This window comes from Pseudomassariella vexata (assembly GCF_002105095.1).
Source record: "Pseudomassariella vexata strain CBS 129021 chromosome Unknown BCR38scaffold_5, whole genome shotgun sequence".
NCBI classification, from domain to species: Eukaryota; Fungi; Ascomycota; class Sordariomycetes; order Amphisphaeriales; family Pseudomassariaceae; genus Pseudomassariella; species Pseudomassariella vexata.
The window spans coordinates 301553-324734 of NW_024467960.1; the positions used below are offsets into that span (position 1 = coordinate 301553).

General features: G+C 51.0%; 7 protein-coding genes across 7 annotated transcripts; 3 read left to right on the plus strand and 4 right to left on the minus strand.

Moving 5' to 3' along the window:
- Positions 1-2475: 2475 nt before the first annotated feature.
- Positions 2476-3436, minus strand: BCR38DRAFT_338696 (acyltransferase; the record flags this gene model as incomplete). Its single annotated transcript, XM_040855636.1, has 2 exons — positions 2476-2891; positions 2944-3436. The coding sequence occupies 2 exons, from the start codon at positions 3434-3436 to the stop codon at positions 2476-2478; spliced, it is 909 nt and encodes a 302-aa protein (XP_040716805.1).
- A 2123-nt stretch (positions 3437-5559) lies between these two features.
- Positions 5560-9527, plus strand: BCR38DRAFT_456534 (eukaryotic translation initiation factor 3 subunit 7-domain-containing protein; the record flags this gene model as incomplete). The annotated part of the gene is made up of 8 exons (XM_040861927.1): positions 5560-5696; positions 5758-6171; positions 6230-6249; positions 6304-6739; positions 6793-6871; positions 7426-7702; positions 7955-9182; positions 9242-9527. The coding sequence occupies 8 exons, from the start codon at positions 5560-5562 to the stop codon at positions 9525-9527; spliced, it is 2877 nt and encodes a 958-aa protein (XP_040716806.1).
- A 463-nt stretch (positions 9528-9990) lies between these two features.
- BCR38DRAFT_428517 (ribulose-phosphate 3-epimerase) lies at positions 9991-11588 on the plus strand. Its single transcript, XM_040859899.1, has 4 exons — positions 9991-10284; positions 10385-10511; positions 10569-10814; positions 10881-11588. Exons 1-4 carry the CDS (start codon positions 10169-10171, stop codon positions 11145-11147), a joined length of 756 nt encoding a protein of 251 aa, XP_040716807.1. The 5' UTR covers positions 9991-10168; the 3' UTR covers positions 11148-11588.
- Positions 11589-11685: 97 nt separating this feature from the next.
- BCR38DRAFT_407849 (aminotransferase class-V) lies at positions 11686-13015 on the minus strand (the record flags this gene model as incomplete). Its single annotated transcript, XM_040858209.1, has 3 exons — positions 11686-11750; positions 11806-12839; positions 12897-13015. The coding sequence occupies 3 exons, from the start codon at positions 13013-13015 to the stop codon at positions 11686-11688; spliced, it is 1218 nt and encodes a 405-aa protein (XP_040716808.1).
- A 1071-nt stretch (positions 13016-14086) lies between these two features.
- On the plus strand, positions 14087-16111 carry BCR38DRAFT_407850 (2-oxoglutarate and Fe(II) dioxygenase domain-containing protein 1; the record flags this gene model as incomplete). The annotated part of the gene is made up of 2 exons (XM_040858210.1): positions 14087-14153; positions 14211-16111. The coding sequence occupies 2 exons, from the start codon at positions 14087-14089 to the stop codon at positions 16109-16111; spliced, it is 1968 nt and encodes a 655-aa protein (XP_040716809.1).
- Positions 16112-16162: 51 nt separating this feature from the next.
- BCR38DRAFT_428521 (uncharacterized protein) lies at positions 16163-18529 on the minus strand (the record flags this gene model as incomplete). The annotated part of the gene is made up of 1 exon (XM_040859900.1): positions 16163-18529. A coding segment is annotated over exon 1 (1621 nt), but the record flags the coding sequence as incomplete, so codon positions are not given.
- Positions 18530-20656: 2127 nt separating this feature from the next.
- Positions 20657-21983, minus strand: BCR38DRAFT_428524 (histidine phosphatase superfamily). The gene is made up of 4 exons (XM_040859901.1): positions 21515-21983; positions 21451-21459; positions 21189-21400; positions 20657-21137 (listed from the first exon to the last, which is right to left on the minus strand). The coding sequence occupies exons 1-4, from the start codon at positions 21558-21560 to the stop codon at positions 20766-20768; spliced, it is 639 nt and encodes a 212-aa protein (XP_040716811.1). The 5' UTR covers positions 21561-21983; the 3' UTR covers positions 20657-20765.
- Positions 21984-23182: the final 1199 nt, after the last annotated feature.

The following is a 23182-nucleotide window of genomic DNA, read 5'->3' on the forward strand; positions in this document are numbered from 1 at the left end:
GTATGGATCCTCCACGCAACAATGGGCAAGTTGGTTTGCAGCCACAGCAGTTTTACACGTGACTTGGCGCCTAGTGGGCCCGCCGGGAGTACATCGCCAAACGTTCAATGAGGGGAAGCTGCAAGTTTCAGCCAATGAGAAGGCAAGCTGAGATGCTGTGATGCTGCGCTATCGTCCAGTTGGGCTTAGGTCGGAAGTACCTTGCTGCGAGTTGTCATGCGGATGATATTTCACCTCAGCGATCTCCCTGCCGCAAACCCAAGGCCAGGCATTTGGGATGGAACCCTATGCCCTTGGGACAACAACAAGCAGAGAGGCAAGTCTCATGCTGTCCTTGCATTATGTTCTTCATATCCTTCTTCTTCTATCCTTCCATCACTGTTCCTTTCTGCTTCGAAGAGCACCCAAGCGGCAATATCTGCTCCATGATTATGACAGCGGGCAGCAAGCCGCAGTAGGTGGGGTTGGTTATGAGATCTTCACAACCGAAGAATTGAGCAGATCCCTCATCCCTCACAATGCCATGTAAGGACATTACTGTGTCGACCATTAATGGTCGACCAGGGCAACCCTGTGATCTAGCTCATCTGTTTTCCACGTCACCCTGCTACTGTGAAGCCGCAGTAGTACTGTTGTTGATGCAAGCTTGGTTTGGCCTGGCTGTTGCTGTGGTCAGCACTTGCAGATGTTTCCCCAAACAGCTTGGAGCATTGCGCAAATATACTTCACACCCTCTCCATTGAGTCTGCCCTCCATCTCAAGTTTGTCGGGCGTAGTATCTTCTTTTTTGTTCTTCCTTTCTACATAACCCATCTTCACATCTATGATGCCAATCGACGTCTTGATCATCACTAGTTCTGATGGGTCAGCACAGCAACGTATGTACACCAGACTTACGGGAAATCATACAAAGTCTACTGCATAGTCTCGTTGGCAAAGCAGCAATTCTGACAGCATTTGATCGGATTGACATCCAGCGGCATCGTTTTGAGTGGTTACTAAACTAGGCTACGTTGCCATACATAGAGTTTTCGTTGTTTCGTCTTCATCAGACGAGCATCTCCAATTCCTTCTTGGAAATCCTGCACTCGGCCCATACAACACTGTCGTCAATCATCCAATAGCAAGTGCAGTTTATAGTGGGTTTTAGCAGTCGGTCAGGTCGGAAACTCTATCGTCCTGCGCCACCTCCAACAAGACTCTCCCACCATCACAGACACACACCGCAACGAGAGTCTTGGGGGGCGAGGCGACCTACAATTGCAACGATGTTCAGCATTACGAGTACGATCCACAAGCAGTGATACACGGGTCCTTGTAACTACCTTCACCCAATCTGGATTCAACCTCTTGCATCCCCAGATATCGCGGTGAACTTGACGGCATGACATCGACCATGCCACAACCGTTGCCAAAACGACGGACCCCACCAACGTCTGTTGTACTGCTATCTCCTCTGGTCACTTACCTTGAGTAGCTTAACTCGCCAATGCAACGGCTGAAGCCTACCTGCAGGATATAGAATGCCTGCATGTGCCTTTCCCAAGTCACATCCCTAGCTGCCACGTCCAGTCTATTGTTTCCATGTTCCGACCGACCGACCTCTAGCACGACAATCTTTAATTCTTTGTCCCGATCCTCACCTTGCGTACCGATGGATCGATGGAATCATCCCACTCTGGCGGTATAATTATATTGTCTTTACGTCACTTGTCCTGCGGCGGCCGTTTCGAAATGGCTCTGCGTCACGGCTCAGGCTGAAAGTATGTTGGACGAGTTGGAGATTCGCAATGCCGTACTTCAAGGTGAAGTGATGCCGAATATACGCCATCCGAATTTCGAGAGATGTCAAGGATACTCAATATCCCCGAGATGGTGTTTATGTTATTTTTTCGTTTCTTTACATCTTTGAGGCGTCTAGGTTTGATCCACTTGATTAAACAACGCCAACCAGCTTCTGAAGAGGCTCGGAGAGTAACATGCAAAAGGCCATACATATTATCAGCATAGCAACTCCCGCCGTTGGACTGAAACACTGCGCTCTTATGACCTCTGGTGATCTATCCCGGCTTGCTACTTCTTGTCCTCCTCGGCGTTCGCCTTCAGGGCACATCGTGTGGAGAGGAGGACCTATTGGTTACTGTTGTCCTGGTGAATGTGGGCACAGACGCCGTGTCACTCACCAGGAACTAGCCCTACTCTAAACTCCCCTAGACTGGTTGCTCCTACGACCTGACATCTATTATGACTTCAATGAACTAACCATGATGGTGTATTACACAAACACCCGGTTTAGGCAAACGGGTCTAGACTCTCGAGGAATTGACGCCACACACCGGTGGGGACGATTTGATTGTTTCTTCGTTCAGAGTGCCGCATCGTTATCACTTAGTGTGGCTCTCGGTGCTTACATAACCACGACACCGCGAGCGGTCCCCAGAGCTTCTATGTTCTCAGTCGGTAGTAGAAGACGGATCAACTGGTGGACCATTCAGCCTTTTTGCCGTCTAACCACTCCCCTTTCTCCACCCATCTCTGCTCGAGCCACTTGGCGAGCTCTTCGTCGGTCTGCGGTAGCTCATCTAGAGGAAACCGCCGCGCATGAATGTGAAACTTGTAGCCACACGCAGCACTTATGCTCGGCAGCTTCAACGTCTGCCACATGTCTGGGGCGACATGGAACTTACCCTGATGCTGATACGCAATGGTGAGATCGTAGACGGCCTTGACGTGGGGAGCCTTCCGCAGATGTTGTACGGTCGTAATGAAACCCTTGGTCCGAGGATATAGGAGGTGCTTAGGGAGCGGGCGATCATTCTGCATGCACCAGACCTTCGCCTCCTCATGTTTCTTGGGTGTAAATCTTGTGGCTTCACTGAAGCTTATAAGCCCTACACAGCTTTGGTTAGCCTCAGAGGATGATCGACGTCTGCCGGCACTCACAAGTCGGCCACTTTCTCCTAACGATGCCTTTGAACACCCGATCCAACTCACGTTGATCTTTCATCCAGTTCCTACTGACCATGGGCATCCCCATGGCCCACAACCCCCAGCCCAGAAATGGCACCATGCGCAACTGAATCTTGGCGAACCAACGGCACCGGCCAAGCATATCAGATCGCAGGGCCAGGGCCTGGATCATGTAGAAGTCGGCCCAGCTGACATGGTTGGCGATCACGATGGCCGACCCACCCTTGGGCAAAACATCCCCGGAGATGGTGATCTCGGCACCATTGAACTTTTCGAATATAACCTGGATCCACTTCCACACGGAAAACGCGATGTAGGAAGAGAGCTTGTACACGAGATCCGGCGCGAACAGCTTCACGAGTAGGAGGAGAGAAAGTGCTAAGTCGGCCACTCCTAGGTACGCCAGCCAGGGCGCGACAATGGCAGCGCCTCGTACGTTGTGGATGATACTCAACGACTTTGGCATGGTTGATGACTAAGAGTATACTGCGGGCTTTCTAGAATCGGGCGAAGTGCCGAGCAAAGCTCCTGGGCAGACCCTGACTTTCTGAAGAACGCTCGTGATGCTACGGGATTTGAGTTATGCAGGCCAGCCCGTCCGAGCAGTTGTGCCAATGGCGGGCTGTGCGTGAGGACCCCACGCGTTTCAAAGGGTTGAATGCAGTCAACCAGCCCAGTCTTATGCCTGCAGCTTGTTAACATGGTGATCCCAACAGGAGGTCTCCATGAACTCACGGAAATATTACGCACTGAGCAGTTGACAATTTGTAATCTTCGGGGATCCTGAGGTCTCAGTGGGTTTCTGATTTTGTCGTTGTGGATGAAGCTTCACTGGTTGCAGGGTCGAAGTTCTGCAAACAACAATTTGAGCTTTGCAGTGCTTGCTGTCATGGAAAACCACTTCCCGATACTGAAGAAATCTAGTCAAACTTTCCAGGTCAGAATGGGTCCTGGAAGTGACACGAAGTCATGGAGCTCTACTGCTGGAAATGTGATTTTGATTCTACGGGTCACGCACAGTTGTAAAACTTAGGGAATGGGAGCGGACGAAGTCAAAGTGGGACTATTGAAGGTGTGGGTGTCTTTACAGTGTCAGAGTTCAGACTAATAAGACGTCCCGAAAGTTTCATTTTGACCAGCTGAAGGGCTTATGCTGGATCAGCATGAATACCTAAGTAATCAATACAACTTCCCATCATTATGCCAAGCTCTGCAGCTTTCGAATCTCATACAGTCTTTAACACTCTTATGAAGCAGGTCGGTCCAGGCACTTGTAGAGGTAGGTGGAACGGCTTCCAAACACCTCATCCAATGTTTCTTCTATAACTGGGAACGTCTGACGATTCGCCGTTTTGCTGTGTGATTAACGATTTGCCATTTTGGCTCTGTGCACCAATGTGAGCGCTCAATAAGTACTTATCTAGAGTACTAGCGTAATTTGGATCCGCGCCTCACCATCTCCCTTGAGAATTGGTGTTTCATTCCAGTCGCTCGTTCCCTAACGACTACAGCGGCTCGAATGAAATGGACGTCTTATGTGGATGATCGGCGGACTGCGTGCGACTCACTCGAACAACGCCGGCCCTCTCGGAAACCCCCTTGCATCAGCATTTTTGCGCTGTGCTGACAATTTGGTTTACGAGTATACCGAATCTAGTTTGACACTATCAGACGGAAATATCCCGATGCCAAGAGGAAGTTATAGATCACGAACGATTTGATAGAAGACTAAGATCTCACCGTGGATTCTTCCTATTTCTTACATGAAAATCCACATTGAAATATCGTTGGACCCCCCGCGAACGTCTACCGAGCAACCTTTTTTTTTCCCTCGGATCTGTATCGTATTTTTTCACCGGAGTCGTACCAACGCGGCAGGTCCAAATTCCCTGCATGCTTGTCAAGCACCTATGAAACTCACACCAGTGCACACTGCCTTATCTTGGCCATCGCCCCTCGTTTGCTTCGTCACGGGCCTCGGATACCGACGAAGGACATCGTTTCATATCACTTTATCAAATACCGTGATCGACCCGCTCAAAGTCGCAATCATTGCATGAAATATAGGGTAGGGCTGATGCTTTATCCGCTTCTGCCGATCTCCCACGCCGTAACCTAAGCTATATCTCGTGTCCTGGGCTGGAAAGAGCTTCGTCGCACGTCAATACAGGGAACCCGATTTGGAAAGAGCCAGGGGAGCGCAGGGGACCTTCCAAGCGTATCGCGTGTGATTTACGGTGCAGGTGGTGCGTAACCTACCATCCTATTTCTTCCATGTTTGTGCTGCCCGAGCCCCGCCTATTTGAAGTCGTCGTATCTCCCACGAAGGGCCCCGTTAGATCGTTGCAGATTTTGAGGGCGCTGCGATCAGGGTTATTCTCGTCGGCCGTGCCCTAGCATAACATGGCCATGATGACTAACAATGGAGTCGCAGCGAGCTACCCGTCGCCGCCCAACTTTTATTCGCCGACGACTGGCCGTAAACCCTCATTAGGGTCCCTGTATGAGCAAACGCAATCGATGTCGTCGTCTTCCTCGCCACCCAACATTCAAGGGGGTTACGCAATAGGGAATGGGCAGGACCCGTCCATGAACCTGGGCATTCTCAAGACCCTGACTGAGAAGAAGACGACAAGAGATGGCCAACCTGCCAAGCGGCGAGGGCCAAAGCCGGATAGCAAACCAGCTCTGACCCGCCGCCAGGAGTTGAATAGGCAGGCGCAAAGGTCTGGATACCCTCGTCACCATTACCCTGTGACGAGATCATATATTGACAGACACCTGCAGAACGCATCGCGAGCGTAAAGAGCTGTACATCAAGGCTCTTGAAGATGAAGTGCTACGCTTAAAAGAGGTGTACAGCAATGTCTCGGGGGACAAAGACAAGCTGGCCGAAGAGAACAAGCATCTCAAAAGCCTGCTGCACCAGAATGGGATATCTCCCGCGTCTGCGGGTCCCATGGAAGATGTATTGAGCAACCCGAGTCTCGGGTATACCTCAAGCAGTAGCGTCGCAGGCAGCTTTGCCCCTGGCTCACAAGTCGCATACACACCTCCCCTGATCTCACAATCGACCGCGCCGACCATGTCGGCGTCGTCTCAAACGATGGGTGGGCAACAACATCAACATATGCGGAACGCAAGCCAACAGCAATCTAGTCGCGTGGACTACGATCAAGCAGGAATAGATTTCGTTCTAACGTACGAGAACCCCGATGACCCTTCGAAGGCCTATATGTCACCTCCCCCACAATGAAAGAAGACCGCTGCCAGTGCACAGTAAAACGGGGAGATGTTGATAATGGAAAGAAAAATCGTGTCGAGTTAGTTTAGCTAATCGCAACATTCCGGCGATATATAGTCTCGAGAAACCCTGCATGGACCATATGCCTTGGCTACTCAAAAGATCGGCCAACGAGCAGGGCGGCGAGCCTTGTGGACATGCACTAATGGCCTCGTGCCCGCCCGAGCCCTTTTCCGAGTTGGGCGACGATGTTCCCTTTGGTTTCCAGTCTCACTCACATTCGCATGCGCAATCCTCAAATCAAGAGGCAGCCAAGCCCCCTGGCCACGGGCTGAAGACGTGGGAGCTGTCGAAAGGCGATTTGAACACGCTTCTCGATCTCAGCAAGAGGCTGGACTTGGATGGAGAGATTACGCCAGTCATGGCCTGGGGCATGGTCCTGAGCCACCCAAGGCTGCTAGAACTGGCTGGACATGACTTGCAGAAGTTGATGGATGAGCTTCAAGGCAAGGTTCGGTGTTACGGGTAAGTGAAGTGTCGGGTATCTCGTGGCCTGCCGTGTGCTGACTGCATTATAGATTCGGCGCTGTAATGGAGGAATTCGAGGTTCGAGACGCATTGAATGCCATATTCTGTATAAAACCAGAGGCCACGATGGTGTACTGATGGTTTGACTGTTGATTGTACTTGGAAGTCGACGGGAGCCCTGTATGGTTGGGGTGTATGTGAGTTGTTTCAGCATGGTATCTAGACTATTGTTCATATTCCTATCTCATACATTCCACAATATGGATGAAATCACATCATAGAACATCGAAGAATGATATTGACTTCCTTAACCTCTGATAATGAAATACGTTACGCCCAAGATCTGGAAGTCACGAAGCAGCAATCGATTCGACGGCATGAATCAGTTATCCGATGCTGACAACGGACATCTGGTCTAATATTTTGAGACCAGAACAAATGTGAGACTATTATAGCAACGTATTTCATTGACCAAATGCTTTATACCGTAGAAACACTGTGTGATACACCTGCGGAGCAGATCTAGAATGCGGTAGACACAGTGCGTATACAGTGCTTCTCGTTTCCCTAACTCAAAACTAGAACCCCACGAAACACCGACCCCACCAAAGTCGAAATTGTAAAAGAATTTCGACGCGGCACCCAACCTCAAAGCGCAACCACGCCATCACTTCTTGCACGAGTGGATATCATTCCCGAACTTTCAGGAATACACACCCTCCTGCATCGATATCGATTCTTTAATCATGGCGCCGGCTTCTTTGGCCGATCTCATCTCGGCCTTGCCGGCTGAGGATGGATGGGGACCAGCGAACGTTTCCGAAACCACACTGAATGGCGTGCCCTACGCCCCGTTCTCCAAAGGCGATAAGCTCGGTCGCATGGCAGACTGGACGTCGGACAGCAAGGACGGTAGGGATGGACGAGGTGGAAGACAGCAGTACAACCGCAACTACCGAGGTAAGGAGCCTTTTCTCATGTCGAAGATCATGCGCCGCAGGAAGCTTCGGGACCAACACCCCATCTGCTCTCCAAAGACAAGCTGCAAACCGCTAGATTTGTAGTTGGATGGACGAGATGAGGCAACCCCTGTTGGTCAAAGAAGGCAAAATCACCAATACACGAGCGTGGCCAATACCTTGGCCGATGACAAGCAGTGTCTGAGGGAAGGAGCCCAAATACAACGGAAAGCTAACAGGAATACCGCAACAGATCAGCAAATATACGGCGCTGGAACCGCTGCCATTTTCGCTGCCCCTGTAGCCGAGGCCGACGAAGCATCCTTTTCCGTCGTCAGCAGAGAACAGGTCAAGACTAGATACGGCCGTGGCGCAGTCTTCACCCGAGGTGGTCGTGGGCAACGCGGCGGTCGAGGCCAGGATACAAGAGGCGGTAGAGGCACGCTTCAGCGAGGTGGTGGACGAGGTGGTCAACAAAACTACGGCTACGACAGCCGCGGCGGTAGAAACAACGCCCGAGGCGGTCGTCGCTTTGGCTGGAAGGACTACGACAAGCCTTCTCGAAACCGCGATGCTAGTATCAACATCAAGGCCGACTGGAAACTGCTGGAGGAGATTGACTTTAACAGGCTGCTTAAGCTCAACCTGGACGCTGATGAAGGAGAGGACATTGAGAGCTACGGTTTCCTCTACTACTACGACCGCTCGTTCGACAAGCAGCCCGTCAAGGCCGCCGAGCGAAGACTTACTGCCCTGGACCGCGCCACGTACAATGTCACAACTTCCTCGGACCCCGTCATCCAAGAGATGGCAGACAGGGGCGAGGCAACCATCTTTGCCACCGACAGCATCCTCTCTATGCTCATGTGTGCACCCCGATCTGTCTACCCCTGGGATATTGTCATTGTTCGCCAGGGCAACAAGATCTTCCTGGACAAGCGTGAGAACGCCGCGCTTGATATGGTGACTGTTAACGAAAACGCTGCCGACGCCCCTCTCGAGACATCGGAAGGCAACAAGGACATGCTCAACCACCCCGGTGCCCTCGCCGAAGAGGCGACCTACATTAACCACAACTTTGCCAACCAAGTCGTGGTGGAAAACCAAAAGGTCGATATGGCCAACGAAAACCCCTTTTACAACGCCGCCGAGGAATCGGAGCCCCCTGCGAGCAAGGCATACAAGTACCGGAAGTTTGACCTCTCTACTAGTGACGAGGAGCCGATATATCTGGTGGTCCGAACTGAGCTCGACGCTGTGCAGAAGAATGTAATTAGCGGTGAAGACCAGTATATGACTGTCAAGGCGCTCAATGAGTTCGACAACAAGGCCCAAGGAAGTGGTGGCGCCTTGGACTGGAGGACCAAGCTCGTCAGTCAACGTGGTGCCGTCGTGGCCACCGAGATGAAGAACAACAGCGTCAAGCTTGCCCGATGGACCGTGCAGAGCATCCTGTCCAAGGCCGACGTCATGAAGGTTGGGTATGTGGCATTGCTCCTCTCCACCCTCATACGAAGTACACTAACAAAAAGATTAACAGTTTCGTTTCTCGAGCTACCCCCAAGACCAATGACAAGCACGTCATCCTGGGTGTTGTCGGCTGGAAGCCGCGCGACTTCGCAAACCAAATGAACCTGTCTCTCTCCAACGGTTGGGGTATCGTCCGCACGATTGCCGACATGTGTCTTAAGCGTGAGGAGGGCAAGTTCATCCTCGTCAAGGACCCGAACAAGTCCATCCTGCGGCTGTATGAGGTCCCCGCCGGCAGCTTCGATGACGATGGAGAGGAAGAAACTATGGCCGAGCCAGAGCTGGCCGAGGATTAAGGTCAGGGGAGGTTCGTGATTCAATCGGCCCCTGAACTTACTTGGGGTTACGAAAAGTGTATACTTGTCGGGAATAAAGATGAAAGCTATGCATTCGGACAATAGACATGACGAGGTTCGGACGACCAGGTTATCTTACGCGTTTGACTGTTGAACTGCCTGCTTGGATGGGTGATCTTCTTTCAGAAAGGGGGCGGCAAATGCTACCCATCACCTCACCTTTGACCTTCACTTGAAGCCGTGTCCGTTTGACCTCAAGGTTTGTACCACCCAAAGTACTTTTGTAGCCAAAGATGCCGTTGAGCAACAGGCCAATATGCCTGATAAGTCCTGAGTTGTTTTTCGTCGGAAATAATCACTACCAAGTGGAGGCCTCAAGAGGAATAAATCATCAACTGATCGACATATAAAATTTGACAATTTGAGAGTGACTAGTATGAGTTGAGTTGTACCCCTGTCGTATCAAATGTGCAACGGTTGCCCCACCCCCACTATAGCATGACGATTGCTCAACGTTCTGAGCGCCCCCGCGGCAGCGCTTTTTTTTTGTAGCAAAGTGCAAGCTGTTGATCAAGAGCTATCTACCTACGCATCCTACCAGTCTGATTCCTGGACACCCTACACTCTTGAAACCGGCGACCATGGCACCTAAGGCAATCATCGCACCGTCCATCCTCTCGGCTGACTTCGCGCAGCTGGGGGCGGACTGCAGAAGGACGATGGAGCAGGGCGCCGACTGGCTCCATGTCGATATTATGTACGATCGATTTTCTAATTTTGAAGCCCGCTTGGAGAGGGATCATGAAACAAACGCGGATCGGCAGTAAGAACTGTAGCTGACTCGATTTTCGAGCCAGGGACGGCCACTTCGTACCCAACATCACCTTTGGCGCGCCCGTCGTCGCCAAGATCCGGAAACACGTCGACCGACCGACCGAGAGCCACGGCCGGGGCACGTTTGACTGTCATATGATGATTGCAGAGGTATGGTGAATTATCACAATCGCTTATTATCGGAAATTAGGCTAATATCCAGGACAGCCCAAGAAATGGGTCAAGGAGTTCAAGAATGCCGGCTGCGATCTCTACTGCTTCCACTACGAGGCCGCCTTCTCGAGTAACGCCGAGAGCCCCGAGGGCAAGTCGGACGAAAAGACCAACCCCAAGGACCTGATCCGATATATCCACAGCTTAGGTTTGCTGGCCGGCATCGCGTTGAAGCCCATGACGGGGGTGGAGGTGTTGACGGAGTTGCTCGAGAGCGAGGACGAAATGGAGCGGCCTGATGTACGTTGAGACATTGGCTCATATGGGCAAAATAAATAGGGAAACGGAGATGCTGACACTAAGCAGATGGTCCTCATCATGACGGTCGAGCCCGGCTTCGGCGGACAAAAGTTCATGGCCTCGGAGCTACCCAAGGTCCAGGAGCTACGGAAGAAGTATCCGGAGCTGAACATCGAGGTGGATGGCGGGTTGGGCCCTGGTACGATTGACCAGGCGGCGGATGCGGGTGCCAATGTCATTGTGGCTGGGAGTGCGGTGTTTGGCGCTAAGGACCCGGCAGCGGTCATCTCGGTGTTGAGGAGTTCGGTCAACTCAATATCGGGGAACCTGTAGCTATGTTACGAGGAGAAGCGGTCTTGCTAATTATTTGGGACGATTATGAAAGAGAATGCGGGCTCTAAGTGAATTAGTGAAAACTTCTGGCTTATGATGACCCCTGATATTGAGATGCGGCTTGGTAGCTGTGTTTGGCCACGACTCAAAAGTAATGACTTCGACGGATTGCAGCTGGTAGCCAGTTATAACCCCAGATAGAGGCATTTGTCTCAAACGAGATATTCGTCTCCTCGGAGCATCTCATCGGTTGCCTCAACTCGTCGCTAGATGAAGACTAAAGCAGGGTATCTCTAGGTTTGTTATCCTCAGGTAAGACTTACAAAGAAAGATACCAAGAGCATACCTTGTATCCGGGAGGTTAGTCCCTAATGTGGCTGGCTACGATGCATCATCATCATTGAGAGCTTACACCACTTACACGGTAACCTCTGAGTTCTCTATACTCGGACTATTAAGATGAGAACTATTTTGTATGGCCAAAAATGACGCTTGATGGATTATATGCAACCCTGACATCGACCCTATAGCGACATCATCAAGTCGAACTCTTCTGGGAAAGCACCTTGTCAATAGCCGCAATGATGCCCTTCACTTCGTCAACTAGTCCAATGTCAGTATACTCGAGAGGCCGCCGAGGGGCATCATGTTGACTCACCAGTGTTGTAATGCACCATACTAATCCTCACAACCCCATCCTCGTCCAGGCCCAGAAGCTCATGAACCAACCTATTCGAGTAGAAAGCCCCCCAGCGGAACCCGAAATTGGTATCCTTCTCAACCATCTCAACTAGCTCCTTCGAGTTCCATCCCTTGACACGGAAAGCCACCGTGGGGACCCTGACCACACCGTCCGCACTCGTCTCCCCGTACACAGTGATGTCGGGCCTCGAGTTAAGATACTGGAGCAAAGTCTCCTGAAGCGAACGCTCCTGTACCTTGACAGCATCCCAAACACCTTCATCCACAGGGGACAAGTAATCTACCACAGCCGTAATAGCCTGCATAAGCTCGTAGCTCGCCCCCGCCAACCCAATCTTATCCTCGAGCGAGTCTCCGGACTTGAAGAAGTGATTCAGCGACCTCATGTGTCTCTGCGCCGCCCGACTGGCATACAGCATCGAGATGTGCGGCCCGTACACCTTGTACCACGAGAAGGCATAAAAGTCCACTCCTAGATCCTTGACGTCGATGCGTCGATGCGGTGCATAGGCCACGGCATCGACACACAGCAGTGCTCCTGGGATCTTGTGAACGGACGTAGCGATGGCTTTTACGTTGGTGATGCTGCCCAGGATATTGCTGCAGTGAGTGCAAGTGACCAACCTCGTCTGGGGAGTCATGAGAGCCTCAAGATCCGCCGGTTCCAGCTTGGGGTTGGTGGATGTCTTTGATGGGGCCCACCACTTGAGGACGAGCTTCTGGCGTTCGGCCAAATCGACCCAGGGTGCAATGTTGGCTTCGTGGTCGACAAGGGAGACGATGATCTCGTCGCCTTGGTTGAACTGCAGCGAGTGGGCTAGGTTGCGGAACAGTTGCGTGGTGGAGGAGCCGTAGACAATCTCCGATTCTTGCGCGTTGATGTACTTGGCCCCAGCGACTACGCCGGCAGCATACCGGGCCGTCGAAGCTTTGCCTACCTTGTATGAGGCTCCTAGTTGTACGTTGGTGCTGGATAAATAGTTGGCTATCCTGGATTCCCGGTTAGAGTTGGATGTTGATATGATAACAGGGTCCTGCTTTACTTACGACTCGATGACAGTCCCCAAGATTTGGCTACCGCCGGCATTGTCAAAGAAGACCTGATCTTGTTGCAGTGCAGGGAACTTGGACCTCGTGTTGGAGATATCCATTGGGCTTGAAGTCATGATGGTCACTCAACAACTGTTGATAGGTACTTGAGTATTTGAGTAAGCACTTATTTAACCCAGTACGCCAACACAACTCAACGACGGGAGAACCGTTAGATATTTCCGGCAAGGCGACTGTGCAGAGACTCTGTTCATGTGCCACCCTACAAGGGAAACCAATCTGCAGCTTGAAAAACTAGAGCTAGATATCAACTTGCCTCTTCCGATATGAATTACGTAGTTCGACACCCGTTTTATTCACGTTCCCCGCCTGATGTCAACACTGGAAATGTGCTCCGCTATTCGGCACGTTGTTGCTCTCCTTGTCACGGGCTAGACACGGCTTTGAAGAAGCATGTTACCTCACGCCAAGACACTAGAAATAGACACCGAGAAACTGTGCCTAACTACTAGCTGCTGAGGTGCGCAAAAGGATAGATTCGAGAGCTCCGAATGGTCATTTCGCCGGCGGGGGGAAGAGCACCTGTTGTTGGTCTCCCGCAGTGTCTGTCACCAAACAATATGCCCCTCGAGCCGAGAATAGTATCGGAAGACGGCCGTTTATTGGTACACCGGTGCACGATGAAATGACGACGAGGCTTTGGATAGAATGCACGATGCACAACCGCCCGTCAAAATGTGTTGGTTCCATTCGAATATGCCAACCTCGAGAGCCGACGTCAAAAAGCAGTTACGGGCGTCAAGAGTGCATAGCGCATGATGTTATATGGCTTGACGCAGCCGCTTGTGTCCAGTCAGCAGTGACGGCAACCATTATTGGAATCTTGGGCGCTTCCTCAGTCATGCAACTCCTGGTTCGAAGCCGCTGTGAATGCTCCAAAGTTGGGATGATAGGGGGCTAGAGGGGTAGTTTCGGGCGGTGTGGTGGCCCAAGAGCCGAAGCTCCAAAGCGGCGGCCAACGGGCGATTCTGCCATCGTTCGATGGGGAAAATATTTGAAAAGTGATGGACCGCCCCATCAGCAGATCCTGTTGGCGATGGCTTTGTGACCAACTTTAGGAGCCAACTGACTTTTCCACTGTCGTAATTGTACTTTAATTCCTCGAGATATTCCGTTGACTGCCCAAAATGAAGCGCAAGGCGGCGGATTCGCAAGCTGCGAACCGGAAGCCCAGTAAGAAGAAGTTCAAGACTTGTAAGTCAGCCGCAGCATCCAAAATGACAACAGCTAGCTAACTTGTACGGACAACAGCCTTGAGCGAAGAAGAAGCGAAGAAGAGATTCAGAAAAGGTCTCTTCGACAAGAACGTCCTTGATGCCTACACAAAAGATTACGCCGAGTCGACACCATACAAACACAGCGTTATCCACGGACTGATCGACGACAAGCTGCTGCGCGCCGTGCGCGACGAAGTCAAGGAGAATGTCTCCTTCACACAGAAAGAGACGGACATCTACAAGATCCACCAGTCGGGAGATCTGGCCAACCTCGATGGGCTCGAAGATGAAGCTCTCGCAAAGCTGCCCTCTCTACTCGCCCTCCGGGATGCCATGTACTCGCAGGCATTTCGAGACTACGTTGCCCACATTACCGGATGCGGCCCGCTGAGTGGGAGGAAAACAGACCTGGCTATCAACATATACACACCCGGATCCTTTTTGCTCTGCCACGACGACGTCATCGGGAGCAGGAAGGTCAGCTTCATCTTGTATCTGACGGATCCCGAAATCCCGTGGAAGCCAGAATGGGGCGGCGCATTGCGCCTGTTTCCCGTACATACTAGGGAAGGGAAGAAAGGAGAAGAGGTTGCCAAAACCCCAGCGCCAGATGTAACAAAAATCATCCCACCAGCCTGGAACCAACTCAGCTTCTTTGCCGTTCAGCCCGGGGAGAGCTTCCACGACGTCGAGGAGGTATACCATGCTGACAGCCCCAAGCAACTCAAGAAGCAAGGAGGCAGGGTTCGCATGGCCATCAGCGGCTGGTTCCATATCCCGCAAATTGGCGAGGATGGCTACGTCGAGGGTGCTGAAGAAAAGGCGGCCAAGAACAGCAGTTTGATGCAACTGCAAGGAAACCCAGATCAGTACGATATGCCCCAGGCAAAGCCTGTGGCCGTCCGAAGCCGGCAGTCTGGATCGCAAGAGGACTTCAGCGAAGCCGATTTAGAATTCCTGCTCAAGTACATGGCCCCGACCTATTTGACGCCCGACACCCTGGAGCAGATCCAAGAGCAATTTGATGAGGAGTCAAGTATCACCCTGCCCGACCTTCTCGGCAAGAAGTTTGGCAGCAAGCTGCGGGATTATGTCGCAGAACTTGACGGCAAAGCGCTACCAGAAGATAGCGACGAGATCGAGAAGGGCTCCTGGAAGGTTGCCAGGCCACCACACAAGCACCGCTTCGTTTACATGCAGTCAACCCAAGCGTCCGCCGACGGCAAAGGCGCATTGAAAGAAACGGATGACTCGCCCATCAAGGAACTCCTCAATGTGTTCCTCCCGAGCCCCCAATTCCGCCGCTGGTTGCAGATGGCAACGAGCAGCACCGTTGAGAGCCATGACCTCATCGCGCGACGTTTCCGCCGCGGCAAGGACTACACTCTCGCCACGGGCCACGAGGGCAAGCCGCGCCTCGAGCTGAACCTGGGCATCACGCCTACATCCGGCTGGGGCGATGACGCCGACGAGGCAGCGGAAGAAGAGGAGGAGGAGGAAGAACCAAAGGCCAAGACCAACGGCAAGACGAAAAAGGGAAAGGGCCGAGGCAAAGGCAAAGCCGCCGAGCCCGCGGAGTTTGAAGAAGTCGGCGGTCACGAAGTCTATATGGCAGGCGACGACGACGCCACCGAGGACGCCGCCATCTACAAGTCGAGCAGTGACGACGATAACATCCTGTTCTTTCAGGCGGCGTCCTGGAACAAGCTCACCATTGTCCTGAGGGATAGTGGTGCGCTCAAGTTTGTTAAGTACGTGAGCCGGAAAGCGCCTGGCGATCGGTGGGATATCTGCGGTACCTTTGAGATTGAGGAGCAGGATGATGAGGGGGAAGAGGAGGAAGACGCTGCAGCGGCCAGTGCGCGGCTGTTGGCGGAGGACACGGAGGAGGAGTGGAATGGCTTTTCGTCAGCACCGGAGAGCGACTCGGATTGAGTGAATATGACACTAGTTTCATAGCTAGTTATAAATACATGACATATCATGAACGTCTAGATATCTCGCATATGCTAGAAATGCTCCTTCGATTTCGACAGTCTCGCAAAACGCCCTATGAATGCTAATAATAATGACAACGCATGGCAATGATGACGATGCTATTCTATCTTACTCAATACAACCGCAAAGAACCTAATCCCTCCGTCCCTCCAGCGGCAAGAGTGCCGGTCTGCCCACCGAAGCAACAACGCCGAGGTATCTTTCATTTCCCTGCCCTCTTGCTTCCCTATATGCAAATGCCCAATTCCAAAACGCCGACGTGTGCAGTTGATTCCCCAAGACGGGGTTGGATCTCAAAACCAGGCCAAGAAGTAAAGCAACGAATCTCTAAAGCTCTTTGGCACCTAGTCTAGCTTCTTTAGATTTTTCTTCTTCTGTGTGCTGACAAAGGCGTGCTCCAGGAAATGAAGCCAGACTTTATTGTGCTTCTTCTTCTTCTTCTTACTCTTCTTTTTCTTATTTTTCTTCTTTTCGGCTCCAAGTTCGTTATCATTTTCCTCTTCGTCTGTATCAGACTCGTTGATGTGCTCCTCGACCTCGTCCTCAACATCTTCGAAATCTTCTGCAAGCGCTTTCGACTTGGCGGAAACTTGTCCAATGCGGTACGCTAAGTTGATCCAGCTGCGAACCGTAAGGTCCTTCATCTTGTAAATCTTATCCTCAAAAGTGCTGTACTCGACGTCGAAGGTAAAGTTGAGGGGCTTTGGCTTGTGACCTGGCTTCTTGCCCTTGTGCATGCCCGGTTGCCAACGTTCCGTTGATAGCCCGTCATCCTCAGCTTGCAGGTCGTGCGTTTTAATGTCGCGCTTGCCCACGTCATTATTGAGGTGCGTCAAATTAGCAAAGTACTGAGTGTAACCAATCAGGGTCAGTGGCTGAAGCGAGTACGCAGGGCCAGGAGGTTCGGTCGCTGAGGGCGGATCGGGAATGACCAAGTAAGGATCATTGGGCTTCTTAGGCTTCTTGCCCTTCTTTTTCTTGTCGATCAAGAACTCTGATCCATCTTTCCCCAGAAGCTCTTGCTCATCCTCCTCGTCCACATCGAGAGGGTCCACCCCAATCTCCTCAATCACTGATGTGGGAAGCGTATACTTGTGCTTGCCACCATTCCGTTGTACATCTACCCAAGTAGGCGTATCTTCAATGCCAGTGATATTATACTCGAAGACTCTGAGAGTTGGGAAGAAATTGGGTACGATGCTCGGTGAAACAAGAGACAGCTGGTAACGCTCAGCAAATTTGCCACCGATCTTATCGTGGCCCTTTTTCCCCTTCTTTTTGGGGTCTACCTCATCTAGAGTTTGTACAGCAGCCTTTGGCAGCTTTGCCCAGTGCTCGCGTAGCTCCGTGAGGTAATCCGCGGCTGAATCGATGTGGAAAAGTTGGTCATCCTGTTTTTTCCTCCCTTTTGATTGCTTCTTTTTATGTTTTTTGGGCTTCTTGGGTCTCCTCTCAAGCATAGTGACGTCGATATCCTCCGTGTCCTGGATGAAGAAGTGGTCAATGTTCATATGGCCGTACAGCGAGCCTACAACCACATCTCTGTATTGCTGTAGCCACAATGTGTATTTTTGCCAGCACGTCTCATCCCAGTTGTGCTTGCTGGATGTTCTAGCAGGCGGAACGTGTCCCATCAATATGGCCTTCATGCGTCGGGAGCGGAGGAACTGGAGCTGGACACGCAGCCATTCCATTTGCTTGAACCCAGGTTCAGAGGGCCGGACGCAATCGTCAATGGCGCCATTGCGTTCGAAGAAGTAAAGTGTGTTTAGGCTGAAAACAGCCAGCTTGTTTGGGACGACTTCGGTGTAGAACCATCCACCAAACTCAAACGAATGCAATTGCTGCTGGGGGATGAAAGCCTTCCAGATATCGGAGTACATCTTAAGCCATCTGTTAGGCCCCGCCTCCATGACATTATGCGGGAGAATGTCATTGTTACCGAATGTCGGTACGACAGGAATTGTCATGCCCTCGTCATCTGACAGAGTGCTAACAAACTTTTCTGCTAACAGACGGTTGGTGCGCACCACCTGCTCTTCGGTCCGGGGAATCGTCTCGTCACTGTCGTGCCGCGCCGAGTCGCCCGTCCAGATGACAAAATCAATCGAGTCTTTCAAATTCGCACCGATCCAGTCAAAGGTTGAATTCAGCAGGGATATCGGAGAGTCGCAATCCGACGTTTCTGCGCCATAGGCTCCTGCCAAGCCATGGCCTCTGTGACATGCCAAATTCTCTTCGGTCGAAGTATGCACTTTGTAGAATTCATCAGGGTGGAAATCTATGTGAGCCGTGATATATCAGTTTCTTGCTTTCCAGCTCGGTAGAATGGCAGATAAGAATTGGGATCATGGTGTAGTGGGCGTACCTGTGATATGCAGGAACCTTCCGTGAAGCTTCTGCTGTGACGTCTGTGCAATGCGCTGCTGGCTTCCATCGTCCTGCAGCGCTAGCACGACTTGCGCTTCAGCTGGGGCAGCAGTGACGACAGCTGACAGAAGGAGGCTAGCCAGTAACAAGAATCTGCTCATGTCGCACGTCATAACACGCGTAACGTATTGAATCTACACAGGATGCATAGGATGGAAATATTGACAATTTGAGGCCAGGGCGTAGTCGGGGGTTTCAGGGGTTCGAAAGAGGATTAGGGAGGAAGTTCAACGTCGTTGGATTCGGTGAGTTGAGAAATGACGATTCTTGCAGGACTTGTTATCCAGGCGGATTTTCGGCGAGTTTGACGATTTGATCGACCAAGAAAATAGGGGAATGGACATGTGGCACCACAGCAGGCAAGACCCTTCACCGTTCCGTTGGGTCCTTTCCTAGTTGATTTTGCAGCAACCGAGCGTCTAGATGGCTATGGGACAAGACGAGACCTTTTGACTTGGCCTGGTCAAAGGACATAAATATCATTGTCGTTCAAAGGTACCGACCTAGAGCATTTGCATGGTTGATGGGCACGTTCTCCGACCAGTGGCATGTCTGGATCCATCGGGATCACTGCATGCCCATGGCCCAGCGCATGGTCAAAATCGTGGGGTTGCACAACCCCAGAGTGCTAAAATCGAGCTGTTGTTCAACGAATAAGGGCGAAGAGATTCTACACGTGTAGAAGGCATTGAGAAACGTTCGTGATGCTGCTGAGACATAAGTCCACACTTGGAAAATCTTTTCCACGACTCACCCGTGGTGATGCCGATGACTAGCTGGAAACCAGTGCAGCACACAGCCTCTTCACCTGCCTAATTCTTTGAGTGACTAGATACTAGTGTGATCCATTAGGCGCCAGCATACTTGCAAGTCATCGGGCTTGGATTCTTCGTTACACCGCCTTGGTTGCCAAGGTCAGCAGGTATACAACGATGAGACGATCCAAGTCTACTATGGTATCATGGGTAAGTTTTCTATTGCGTGTTTGTACCGTGCCCCACCTAGCACGCGCCAACTCTTCGCTACCTGGCTTGAAGGGACCTTCATAGCTGTCTGAATATGATTAAGAGAAAACGTTGTAGTAGTGTGAATTTCGGCTTTCGATTTACCACCGTCGAAATATAGGGTTCGAATTCGTTGGCGATCCGCTTCTGTAAGGTGTTTAGTCCCCATTGTAGTTGCTGAATACGCGATAATTAGGACGCGTTAACAGCAAGTTGGAATCAGAGGTGGAAGTACCTTTTCGTTACCATGAGTAGGCTAGGCAAGAATCAGTATAGCGTTACCTTGACAGTGGTCCACTGGTAGGTGAAAACTTTGGCCTGATACCGTAGTACACCAGCAGAGTCGAGGCAATGCGGTTGCTCCCGAATGACCGAACCTTGTTATAGATGTCGCGATGAACCCTGCAGGCCATCAAGGTGCTTAAGATGGTCGCATGAGCAAATGATTTGTTTTCCCACAGGGTTGCTAGAGCCGTTGTCGCCGGCATGCTGCTATTTGCCTATCACGGGACTCACGCAGTTTTACAATGCTGTAACTCTTCGGACACCAAACACCAACTGCTTCTATTGATATTAGGGGTATCCGTAGAAATTTTGCGGCGTGATTGTGTTTAATGTTGGTGACGTAGTTTCTACTCAGCAGCCGCCAGGCAAAGAGGGTTGAGTGAGCAACTGCGCTGATGGATTCCTCCAGCCACCTGTGGCTGACCCAACCGCAGCATAAAATTTCGTTTCGATTTTGCAGAGTATGACTTTTTTCTTCACATTCGAAGCACATCAGATCATTACCGCAAGGTATTGGCTCCCAGACACTATCCTCATGTCTACACAGCTAGATCTATGTGCGAGATTATCGTTTGCCGTTCGTTTGAGGGAATCCAATTTCCCAGATATTGGAATTCCCATGGTTTATCTCGGCCACATGCTATCATCTTTGGTCACTCGTCATTGCCACGCCGCGCAACGTATCTTCTGAAAAATCTGACGGGTCTTAACATGGCACGTCGACCAAGCACGCAACAGAGCCAGCCATGCACTCCGGATCCAATGGTGTAATCTGGTGCCTGCTACTATTATGTCTCTATCGTCTCTACCGTCTAAGCCTGTCTGATCCATACTCGCACTACGTCCAGAGGTGATACCGCGGTAGAAGCTAATTACAATGCTGGCGTTGCAACTTCCTGTTCAGTCGGCTGCTTCGCATCGACTTGGACCAGCTCGTAATCTTGACTTGCGCTTTTTTTGTCCTTGAATTCGTACGTTCTGAACTCAGTGTTCGCGTACTTGGTGCCTTTGACGGTCCTCTTCAGGAAACCTGAATGCGTCACAACAATAACCAACTTCTCCTTTCTTTCGAAGAGCCACGACCTTGCCAAATGAGCTCTCTGAAGCAATACCTCCTCGGAGTACTGATAGATTCCTGTCTTGGCTGGATACACAGGATCGAGCTCAGAGAAGTCTAGATCCGGCCACTGCGGCGCGATCTCGGCAAACTCGAGGCCTACGTCGCATGGATGTGCTGTGACTTCCTAAACTCTCATCAGCACGTGATTAATCACCAAAGGTCGTCAATACCGTACCTGCCATTCCGCGCGGACCTTCACAGGAACCCCTTGTTCTTGAAGCCATCCCAACCCATGTCTGAACGTCTGTAATGTCCGCTGGAACGGGCTGACCACAATGAGAGTATCCTCCGTCGTAAAAGAGTATTTGCTCTTCAATTCCTGCGCGAGACGTTTGCACTGCGCGACACCTTCATCTGTCAATACAGGATCGCGGAGTTGCCAGTCATGTGTGTCACCATCAGCAATTATCCAAGAAATGATAAGAAAGAGAACTTATCATCAATGTCTAGGCAAGGTCAGCAAAGTGCACTCCGATATGCAACTAGGAGGTCCAACTTAACTGTGTAGCGCCTCTCCATGGCGGATTAATATGACTGTGGGTGGCATTTTGAGAGGTGAGGTGGCGGTTGTTGTCAAAGATGATATTTCTGAGCAAATCCGGAGCGAATAGCCATACTAGTAAGTCTTTGTTGTGGATAAGAACTTGGGCCTAATACGTCTTTTTCAAGCCAACAAATGATCGCACGAGGATTGAGACGCATGATGCAGCGTGACTTTTGAGCGATTCAAAGCCTATGAGCTATGATCCAAAAGTCTGGGGACCACCCCGCTAGAATATTAATCGCTACAGACACTATAACTGCCACTTGGCTATTTCTCGAAGAATATAAGCGATTTTGCACACAAAATAAAGTCCAAATATAGCTTGTTGTGTAGAGACTATTATGTTATATACGAAATGTTGGAAGTTGTGGTCTCGGGTATAGAGGGATACGAAGAAGACAGACATGGCTTCTAGTATTTAGAGACCCCTTGGGGGCCAATTTGGTATTAGTGCCCTACGCACCTGTGCCAATATAACCCTAATACTCGAAATCCGATACTAATCGCGGACCGTTTCAACCACGCAAAGCCGACGTTCTAGTGTAGTAATTAGCCGCTTAATTGAATTACCTGATACTATTATCTGAGGGACTCAGCCCTCTGTTAATGACTCTGTGAATGTTGTATTGATTGTTATCTTTTCTACGCATTGTGCTACCTAGCCACACTTGCCGCTACACAGCCTTCGGCCTAGGGCGTAACGGTGGCGCTTGATCCCACGTTATCCGCGCCTATTGCAATATAGCTTATTTATCGTTAGCCGAGTGGAGCTAATGGTCTAACCGCATTGACCACCTTTTTGCATGCACCCCCATTTTGCAGGGAATTTCTACGCCTCAACAACACGACGTCTCTCAATTTACCTCGCAATTGCTCCCTATCTACGTACAAAATGGCTAATCCAGTGGAGAATAGTCTGGACGATTTTGAGCAGCGAATCGAACGCGCTAAAGAGCTTTTCTGTCAGGGCTCTTCCCAGGCCGTAGCAGCTCATCGGTACAGTATCAAGGGGACTACACTGTCCTACCGTATTCGTCACGGTAATTCGCATCGCGACACGGCCTCCAGGCAACAAAAGTTGACTCCAGAGCAAGAGGAGGTTATCGTAAACTGGATCCTACACGAAGAAATGTGTGGAAGGGCTCCTAGCAAGCGTTATGTGGCCGACTTCGCTGCCGAAATCCTCCTTGCTCAAGGGGATAACAATACACTCGGCCAACACTGGGTGGATCACTTCATTAGCCGCCATCCACAGATACGTACCAAAATTGGGCGCGTCGTAGATGCTAGCCGAGTTAGAGCGTCCGATTCGAACAAGATCCGAGACTTCTACACCCTCCTCGAACGCTTACGTACGAAGTATCGTATCAAACCCGACAACGAGTATAATATGGATGAGACAGGTGTCCAAGAGGGGGAATCTGGGCATGGTACGGTTATTGGGGCGTCTAATTCACGTCAGGTACGCGTATCAAAGTCGGACGTTTCGTCGTGGTGCTCCTGGTTAGAGTACATTTCGCATACCCAACGGGGTACACCTGTCTGCGTATTTTCCGGCAAGAGAGTCCAAGCACAGTGGTTCCCAGACCAAAATATCCCTGAGTGGGAATACACTGCGACGAGTA